General features: G+C 62.0%; 1 protein-coding gene across 6 annotated transcripts in view; it reads left to right on the forward strand.

Annotated features, from left to right (window-relative positions):
• Nucleotides 1–9,679, forward strand: part of MEF2D (myocyte enhancer factor 2D) — a 31,162-nt gene extending 21,483 nt beyond the window's left edge. For 4 of the 6 annotated variants that reach the window (XM_043568654.1, XM_043568653.1, XM_043568651.1 and 1 more), the window contains exons 8-12: nucleotides 332–352; nucleotides 1,397–1,526; nucleotides 4,838–5,075; nucleotides 5,449–5,755; nucleotides 6,025–9,679. In XM_043568654.1, the coding sequence (XP_043424589.1) occupies nucleotides 332–352; nucleotides 1,397–1,526; nucleotides 4,838–5,075; nucleotides 5,449–5,755; nucleotides 6,025–6,036 (708 nt within the window). In that variant the 3' untranslated portion in view covers nucleotides 6,037–9,679. The remainder of the gene's footprint in view (nucleotides 1–331; nucleotides 353–1,396; nucleotides 1,527–4,837; nucleotides 5,076–5,448; nucleotides 5,756–6,024) is intronic. The other 2 variants (XM_043568656.1, XM_043568655.1) reach the window with 1 other exon arrangement.
• The last annotated feature ends 43 nt before the right edge of the window (nucleotides 9,680–9,722 follow it).

The raw sequence follows: 9,722 nt of genomic DNA on the forward strand, positions 1-9,722 counted from the left end.
GGCTAGAGGCGGGACTTCTCCTGAGCTTTCTCTCCGAGGGCCCTGCAAGAGGTTGGAATGTGCAAGTGCCACCCACAAGGGCAGTAAGAAGGGACAGGAGGTGGGAGAGAAGGAAGGGAGGGATTTGACATCCCCGTGGAAGCATGACTGGATTGTGAAGGTTTCGTACCTGGTGGTCGCTGGGATATAGCATTTTCTGGAGTCCGAGGCTGGAGAGCCGTCCCGCTCCTGTGTGAAGAGGTAGATGGGGTGGCCGTGGGGACAGGGGTCTGGGGGTGGGGTGCAGAGGTCAGAGACTGAACCAGCCCCTTGGTTTTATTTCCGCTGCCAGACTGAGGACCATTTAGATCTGGTAAGTTGAGGCTGTGAGGTGTGTGCTGTGGCTTTGAACTCCGCGTCCACCCGTGGCTCGTGCCCCAGCATGGAGTGTGCGTGTGCCCCCTGCCTCCCGCCTGCGTGTGTCGTGTGTGTTGTTTGTTTACTCGGTTGTTTGCCAGGAGCTGTGCTCAGTGCCAAGCGGGGTATAGAGGTGAATGGGGCAGGGGGCAGGGTTAGACATGCATGTGTTTGTACCTGTGTGGACGTGGACGTCTTTTTGTGATGCGTTCACACAGACACCCCTTAACCCTGTGTGTGTGTATGTGTGTGTGTGTGTGTGTGTGTGTGTGTGTGTGCGCGCGCGCGCGCACGCGCAAGGGGGTGGGCCGGCCCCTGGCCCTGGAGGGCCCGTCTGGATGTGCCCCAGGACGCCTGCATTGGCGGGGCTGGACCATACTTGCCCTCTGACTCAGTCCCACTGAGCACTCTTGGAACCCAGGACAGGGACCTCCTTGGGAGGGGTGCCAGCCAGACCGTGGCAGCGCTTTCCCAGAGGCAGCTGCGGTCCAGGGCCAGGCCAGGGGTGCCCTTGGTAACTCCCTGCCTCCTCTCGGCCTCCTCGAGCTCAGTCCCGCTCGCAGCCCGCCTCACCTGCGCTCCCAGGCGCTCGCAGCCGCGCACGCGCGCTCACGCCTCCATCCCGGCCCCGAGCCAGGAGCGGGGCGGGGGCTCCTCCCTCCCCAGCTCCCTGACGGGAGGCCAGAGAGGCTGGAAAAGGCAGGCGGGCTTTGGCGGCCAACACGGCGGCAGTTTCGGCCCCAGCGTGGAGCTGGAATAAACAAGTGACTCAGCGGCAGATGGAGCTGACAGCCCCACACGCGTGTGTGCTCACACGCAGGCACACGCCACGCCTGGCAGATGCGGGCGCGCCTTCCTCCCTGCACGCGTGCATGCGCCCCTCACTGGGCCCCGGCGTCCCCGTGACGGCGTCGGCGTGCGTGTCCGCGCCGAGGCGTCCCCGCCAGGTGGCCCCCCCCCCCCCCCCCGCCACCCGTTGACACCCGCTTCTCTCCCGCAGAACAACGCCCAGCGCCTTGGGGCCTCCCAGTCGACCCACTCGCTCACCACCCCGGTGGTTTCCGTGGCAACACCGAGTTTACTCAGCCAGGGCCTCCCTTTCTCCTCCATGCCCACTGCCTACAACACAGGTGAGTGGCTGTGTGCCCTTGGCCCTGGGGCACTGTTCCCCGGAGGGGGGAGGGGGGGAGGGGGTGCTCCAGCCCCAGCGGGGAGCCCCCACCTGGCTGCGGGTGCCAGACTCAGCCAATAGAAAGAGAGAGGATGCCCCCTGAAATTTGAATTTCAGATAAAACCGCGAGTAATCTTGCAGTATAAATACGTGTCAAAGACTTTTTTCTGCTACAGTATGTCCCAAAGATGTACTCGTGTTAAAAAAGCTCTTCATTGTTTTGTCTGAAATTCAGATTTGCTAACTGGGGATCCCTCGCTTTAATACAGGACCTAATGGAAGAGGAGTTCCTGTCCTTGAGGAAACTCCTTGTCTGAGGAGGGGCCAGGCCAGCGCGGGGGGGCGGGTAGCTGAGCACATGACTCAGGCTGCCCTTGGGGGGGCAGGGCAGGCTTCCTGGAGAAGGGACAGGTGGAGGAGGCCAGAGAGAGGGAGGCCTGTCAGGAGGGTTTGCCCAGCCTCTCGGGAAGGCCAGCTGGGGGCTTCGGGCAGGGGGAGGAGGGAGGAGACGGCCTCTCACCCAGGAGGTGGCTCTGCTGTGGGGGGTGATGGGGAGGGGAGAGGAGGGCCCTGACAAAGGGAAGGTCAGAGAGGGGTGTGAAGGTGGAGAGCCGCTTGGGGGGCGCAGGAGAGGCCTCTGGGTAGAAGAAATCAGGACACCCAGTGCCCAGGCTGTGCTGGGTCCCCGGGGCTGTCCTGGCCTGTGTCACCCACTGTCCCCTCCCAGCAACAGCCTGTGACACTTTCAGCCATCCTGGCCTGCACTCTGTTGTTGCATCAGGAAGGACTTCTCAGTGGGGACGTGCCTTGTCACCTCCTTTCAGAGCAGTTGTTTCCCGGGAAGAGACCTCTGCAGCCCCCACCCCCCACTGCCGGTTCCCTCGCTCGGGAACAGCTTGCGTTAGGGCTGTTTTGTGATCAGATCAAACTAGACCAAAAGACCCCTACGCTTCTCCAGCCACCCCACACCCTGGTTCCAGAATCACACCATGACGCCTGTACAAATACAGAATCGAGGTGTCCGGCTGGTTCTGTTGGCAGAACGTACAACTCTCCATCTCAGGGTTGTGAGTTCGAGCCCCACGTTGGGTGTAGAGATTGCTCAAAAGTAAAAAAAAACAAAACCAAATACAAGAGCCTATCTCTTCCCCCTGGGCAAAAATCTAGAACCCAGCAGCGTCCATAGGGATGCCCCTTGGGGCAGGTAAGAGACCTCATGTTGAGGGGCCAGACCCTGGCGTGTGTCTGTGTCCAGATCTTATCACCCAGGTGTCTAATGAGTCCCCTGTCCCTGTGTGTGTTCCTGTACGTGGACCCACTGCCCGGTTACGCTGTCCTGGGGCAGCCTCAGGCGGCCGTCCTCCTGGGCCCTAGTCTCCTCATCTGGAAGAGTCGTGGGCCCGCAAGGGGTCTCTCAGGCTCCCTGGGGGCTGGCAGGGCGTTTGGCGGAGGGCAGTGCAGGCCACTCTCCAGGAGCTGTTGTCTGGGGGGCTCCCGAAACACGTGGTGGTGCCTTCCTGCCGTCTTCTGTGGCCCTTGCAGGTCTCCTCAAGCAGGAGGGGAGCTTAGTGGGTGTCCATGAACCAGGGACAGGCGCCCACCCAGCAGGGCCAGACTTTAGACTCCGTGTGTCAGTCTGGTGTGAGGGCAGATTGTGACCCTGAGCCTGGCCCTGCGGCCCCGCCGGGAAGTGTGGGCTTCCTCGCGTTGTCCCAGAGACCAGGGGCCCCGGTTCTCTTGCTGCAGGAATAGGTGAGCAGGCCTCGGTTTAAACACGTGTTTTCAGGTGACCCTAGGTATCTAAACAAAACCCCGGCAAACACACCGCTGTTTAGTTATTCCCCGTTCATAGTCCTTGGCCCCCGTTCAAGTTCCGGCTGAGGTTGATCTGGCTCCGGTAATGTCCTGGGTAAGGGACAGGCCTGGCCCCTTGTTGACCCTGGCTGCGGAGGTCTGGCTCTGTTTGCTCCGGGAGCAGATCGAGTGGGCCTGTGGGCCGTGTTCCTCCTGCCCAGGGCGGCGGGCGACGACGCAGTGCGCCTTTCTAGGCTGGGCTTCCTTTTTGTAAGATGAGTGTGGCAAGGAGTTGGTCCTAGGGGCTCCTCCTGCCCTGGCTCTGGTTTTTAAGCAGGCGTCTCGAAGCTGCTGGCTGATGTTAGAAGATCAGAGGCAAGTGTGGAGCGGACATCCCTAGGGGGGATTTACGGGTAATCGGAAGCCCTGGGGTCTTGCCTCAGCTCAGCCGTTGGCTTTCTCTGTGAGAAGCCCACGCTTCTCGTAGAGGCTCCCCAAATGAGAGGCTGCAGTTGCCTCGTTTGTGGATTCTGGAATATTTCCTGAGTGCCAGAGTCTGTTGTGTGCGTCCCACGTGTGAGAGCTCGGTCCTCACAACCGCTGTGCGGTGCGTTTGGCTCTCGTGTGTCTGGTCCATAAACAGGGAGCAAGGCGCTTGTCCCCGCTCACGGACCTCCGTGGAGGCCACCGGGACATCTGACCACGTCGCTCTGGCCCTTCCCCTTGCTCTGTGCCCGGTGGTGTCTTCCCTGTGCGGAGCTGGGGCCACAGCATGCGACTCCTCGAGGAAGAGCATGGTGGTGTGGTGGCGACAGCACGCGGGGTGCGCCCGTGCCCACTGCCACTGCCGTTGTCACCTTGGGCTCCGAGGGGGACGCTACTAAACCACCCCAAACAGGCTGCAGCGTGAAATACATCAGTGCGTGTAAATCGTGAACCCCCTCGCGTTGGTTTAGTCTCTGATGGAGATTCCACAGCTTCTTCAGAAGGCAGGAATTTAGAAAGTGAGAAGCGGGGGGAGGCTTGGCCGGCTATGCTGAGGGCAGGCTCCCCTCCCCGCCCCCCTGTTCCGCGGGGGCCCATCAGGGCAGGCGGGTGGAGCCTCGCCGCCCTCCTCTCCCTGACTGGTGTGGGCGGTCTTGAGGCCGCCGGTGGAAGGACGGCGGCGGTGGTCTGCCCCAGAACGCCATTCCCCGGGTGTCCCCGTGACCCCCCTCTGTCTGGGAAAGGCCCCGGAAGTCCTGGCAGTGGAAGAGGTGGGGCCTTCCTGACTTCTTCCTCCTCTTTTCCAGTCGACGTTCTGAAAGCGATACTTACGGGTGGTTACAAAGAAACGACTTCAAGGCCGTTTTAAAAACCCAGCCCCTGGTGGTGGTTACGATTCGCTTCAGCCGTGGGTGCCGGCGCCCGGCACGGTGACGGACGCCGCACGGGGGTGGGCCCGCTGACCTGTCCCCTTCTCCTCCACCCCTGCAGATTACCAGCTGACCAGCGCAGAGCTCTCCTCCCTCCCAGCCTTCAGCTCGCCAGGGGGGCTGTCGCTCAGCAGCGTCACCGCCTGGCCGCAGCCGCAGCAGCCCCAGCCGCCCCAGCCGCAGCCGCCCCAGCCGCCGCAGCAGCCGCAGCCGCCCCAGCCGCCCCAGCAGCCCCAGCAGCCCCAGCAGCCACCCCAGGCGCAGCCCCACCTGGTCCCCGTGTCTCTCAGCAGCCTGATGTGAGTCCTGGGGCTCCGTGGGAGGGTTGGGGACAGAGCCGAGGGCGGGAAGACGGGGTCCTCTGGGGGAGCTGGGGCCCCTCCGAAGGGCCCTGTCACCGGCGGACAGCATAGAACACTGAACGCCGAGCGGCCCCGGAGACCCAGCCGGAGCCCCTCCCCTGCCAGCCCAGAGTACCAAGGGGCCGTGGCTGACACCAGCCAGAAAGAACTAATGTGGCTTCTTCCTTCTTTCCCTCCCGTGGCCCCTCTTCTCTTGTCTCCTCTCTGTCCGCCCATCCCTCCACACCCCCACCTCCTCCTTCTCCCTCCCTTGCCGCCCCATCACCCTGTGTTGCGCACCTCCTCTGCTTCTGCCCCCCCCGGTGCCCAGCCCGGGCAGCCCCCTGCCCCACGTGGGGGCCGCCCTCACGGTCACCACCCACCCGCACATCAGCATCAAGTCAGAGCCGGTGTCCCCCAGCCGTGAGCGCAGCCCTGCGCCGCCCCCTCCAGCTGTGTTCCCGGCCACCCGCCCTGAGCCTGGCGACGGCCTCAGCAGCCCCGCCGGTGGCTCCTACGAGACCGGGGACCGGGACGACGGCCGGGGGGACTTCGGGCCCACGCTGGGCCTGCTGCGCCCGGCCCCCGAGCCCGAGGCCGACGGCTCCGCCGTAAAGAGGATGCGGCTCGACACCTGGGTACTGTAGCGTCACCCTCTGCCCGCCAGTGTCCGCTGCACCCCGGGCCCCCTCCCCGCCCCCCCCCGCCCCTGCGTCGCCCTCGTGGGGCAGCACCGCCACCTCTGCCCACCCCCACGGGCCCGTCCGTCTGTCCCTCCAGCACCAGGCCCGCACCCGTGTCCGCCGGCTGCCTCCAGTGTCCTGGCCCTGCAGGGAGAGGGGAGTGGGGGGCGCAGACCCCCACAGCCTGGGCCCTCACACCCCTTCTCCATCTCCTCTCTTCGCAGACATTAAAGTGACGATTCCCACCCCCCTCCTCTCAGCCTCCCTGATGAAGAGTTGACAATCTCACCGCCCACCCCTCCCCGCCCCGGGCTCCTCCCGCTCGACCCCACTTCCTTTTGTGCCCCGTGTCCTGTTGACGGTTACATTTGTGTATAATTATTATATTATTATTATTATTATTATATTTTTTTTAATTTGGATTCTCGCTTTGGAGAGGGGATGCTCCCGTCCCCTCTTTCTGCACCCCCACCATTTTACTGGCGAGGGGTGCTGTTTTTGCGGGAAGGGGGGGGACACTTTGCACGTTGTTCACATATGCTGCAGGAGGGGGTGGGGAGCCCGATAGGCCTTTGGGACAGGACAGGTGCCGAGCCCTCCCGCCCCGTCCCCCAGAGAGAGGGAGATAACCAAAAAAACTACCAAACAGCAAACCCCCTTACAATAGACTGAACCCCAAAGTCGGCTGGACGGATGGGTTTGTGTTTCGGCGGGGAGGTGAGGCAGAGGTTCTGGAAGGGGTCTCTGCTTCTGGGCTGTTCCTGCGGCCACAGGCACGTGGGGCGGAGTATCCAAGCCCAGCCCCCTCATGCCCCCCCCGCCCTCCACAGGACACACTCTCACTGATTCTCGAGCGAGCTGCACCCCCAGGTGTGGGAGCGCCGGCCGAGCTTGTGGGCTGGGAAGGCCGCCTGGGAATCTGAGGCTGGGGGCAGAGAGCTGGGGTGAGGGGCGAATCGGGGCCCCCTTCCTTCCCTAGCGGTTTCTCTAAGACACACAGTGCAATAGCCCCATCCCTCAGCTGACACCAGCCCCAGGAAGCGGCCCCAGAGCGCAGGGAGGGGAGGGAAGCTGCAGTGAGGCTGCTCAGCAGGGTCGGAACCCTCGCGTCCAGCGGCAGGTGTGAGTGGGGCTCGCTCTTCCTCGCACGGACACGTCCCCACACCCCCGTAGGAGGGACGCCGGGGTGGCGAGAGGGTGGGAGAAGGGAGATGGGGGAGGAGGTCCGAAGAAGGCCCGCCTCCCTCCTTCCCGCCTGGGCCCTCCCTCCCCGGCCCCCTCCGGGCCCCTGCCACCCCCGCTCCGGGCGTCCTCCTGGTCTGCTACCTCCTGTCCCCCCACCCCCAGGCCGCATCCCGCCTTCCCTCTTGGCTACTGTAATTGTAAATAGCAACCTTTGGAAAACGTTAGCAGTGTAACAGTCCAGGAAACTGTTTTTTTCTGTTGTTGTTGTATTGATATGAAATGAGATTCTATTTTTGTCAAAGTATATTGTAATAATAATGACTCAAACGGCCCGTACTGTACAGATGGGATTCTTCTGCTGTTGTTCTTGCCCCCCTCCCCCCCAGCCCACCCCTCCCTGCTGCCGCCCCAGTGGGGGGCAGCCTCAGCACGGGGTCCTGAGACCTCAGGCTGGATCACAGATCAAAGCGGAGGGGGCAGGCCCCCAGCCTGCGATCCACCTTCCCCCCCCACCCCATCTAAGGGGCCTGGCCTGAGGTAGTGTGTGCAGGCGGGCTGGGGTGGGGGGCGCCCCCATCCCTCACAGAAGCCTCGCTCCTCTGCCCTGGGGGTGCAGCGCTCCCTGGGGGTTTCATCCCAGCCCAGCGGGAAAGTAGACTAGACAAGGCCCGGTCTGTGGCAGGAAACTGTGCCTGCCTCTGTGACCCAGCCGCCTGCAGTATTCTGACACCTGACGCAGGGAAGGAACCAGATCGAGGGGTGTGTGTGACCACACGAGCACCTGAGCGTGTTCACCAGGGCATCTGGTATTTGTGTGTGCATGGGCGTACCTTTGTGTGTCTCTGAGCCCGTCTGGGCATATACACGGATATTTGTGTGGATTGAGCTATGAGGGCATCTCTGTGGGTGCACGTGCCTGGGAGGGGAGGGGAGAGGGGGGAGACAGATGGCTGTGTGCCACACGTGCCCCTCCACCCCGATGCCCATTCCCGGCCCTGTTCTACCCTGAGTTCTGACAGGCTTGCACTGCAGTTGGGGGGGGGGGGGATCCGACAGTCGCCCCATTTGCTTGTCCTTACGGCCCTACCTCTCCTGGGCTCCACGCACAGGCGGCCCCCCTGGCCCCCGGCCCTTTGCATACACACAGCTCTCTTTCCGGCTGTACACTCTTCCCCCACCCCGGCCCTGCCTTCAGGGTGACACTCATGTTCCCCTTCCTTCTGGAAGCATTTTCCTCGCCCGGGCAGTGATTTCTTCCTTACTCAGAGTTTAACCCCCACCTGCTGGCTGGGCACACAGCGCGTCCGGTCTTCCTGCAGGTTCCTAGAGGGACTTTGAAGAGTCGACGAGACTTGATCAGGGCCTGGAAAGACAGTTCAGGGTGTAGCCTTGTGCATGCATTCCCAGAGCCCTGCCCCGTGTCTGCCATAGGTAGTGCTCAATAGATGCCGAGTGGGTGAATGATCGGCGCTCAGTAAACCTCGGGTGCCTGGCCGTCCCTCCTCAGGCTGTTTGTGCCACCAGTCTGCCCACCTTTGGAAGCCGGGCTTGGCCACCACCGGACACGGGGCGGGGACGGGAGCCCCTGAGGCTCGCGGTGCAATATTCACCAGTTTTGCCGTCTGCCTTGTGATGGCAAACCTGGCTTCCGGTTCCCCCGTGTGGATGTGTGTCTGTCTTTCTTCTCTCCCCCTGGGGGCGGGGGCTGGTCCGTGAATGACTATGTGACATTTCTGTGATGCGGTACCCCGGGCTTTCTCTTGGGGGTAGGGGCTCCTGGCTGGCCAGATGAATGGGTCCCTGGGAACCCGGACCTCACGTGAGGACCTCATTTCTTCCTCTCACAAGCCAAATTTGCCTCCACCCACTCCTTCCTCCTGAGAACTGGGCATTTGCCAATGTAATCACTGGAGTCCCCCACTGCCCCTCCCTCCCCAGCTTTCCCAAGCTCGCGGGGACAGTGGGCAAGAGGAGCCTCCCATGCCGTTGGAGCACACCATTTTCCCTCCCGCCCAGCAATGCACTCGGCACGGCGAGACCGACCCCTGACCCTGACCCAGCCCTCCCCACCTTGGACAGGAAGGAAGTAAAGCACCTTCTCTTGATGATTATTTATTTGTTTGGAGAGACAGAAATGATGTAAAAGTGTATCTAGAAATATCTATATCTATATATTTTTAACTGACTTCTTTGGAATCTCCCGGGGAGGGGTGGGGGTGAGTTTAGGCTTTCATGGAAGAGAGAGGCCTGCGGCCTGGGAACTCCGGTTCTCTCCTCCGCTGCCTCTCTCCACCCCCTGAGCGGTGGTGGAAGGCTTGGGGTTTGTGTGGGGGCAGGGGGCTGGAATGTTCTGTGGAGAATCTGGATTCTCTTTGTCTTCCCCATTCAGATCCCAGAGGGAAGGGGGGAGAGGGAGGGGAGGCATGGAGGCGCCCCCCCCCCGCCCCCGGAACCCGACAATCACCCACACTCCTGGGCCCGCTCCTGGGTCCCGGGCAGGGCGCGTCCAAGTGTGTGACTGTTGATTTGTTTTCAATATTTCTTTTTGTGCTGTATGGTGATGCTTTCTTAGTATTCTACACAATAAGAAGACAAAGTCCTCGGGATTCTTATGAGTTTTGTTTGAAAACTCTTTCACTATATTTGTTGTAAAGAGGTTTACTATTAAAAGAAAAAGAATACACGTTTCTGATACTCGGGCTTGGGTTCTGGTTTCTTTGGTGCGGCCGGCAGAGGA

This window comes from Prionailurus bengalensis, chromosome E4, assembly GCF_016509475.1.
Source record: "Prionailurus bengalensis isolate Pbe53 chromosome E4, Fcat_Pben_1.1_paternal_pri, whole genome shotgun sequence".
NCBI lineage: Eukaryota > Metazoa > Chordata > Mammalia > Carnivora > Felidae > Prionailurus > Prionailurus bengalensis.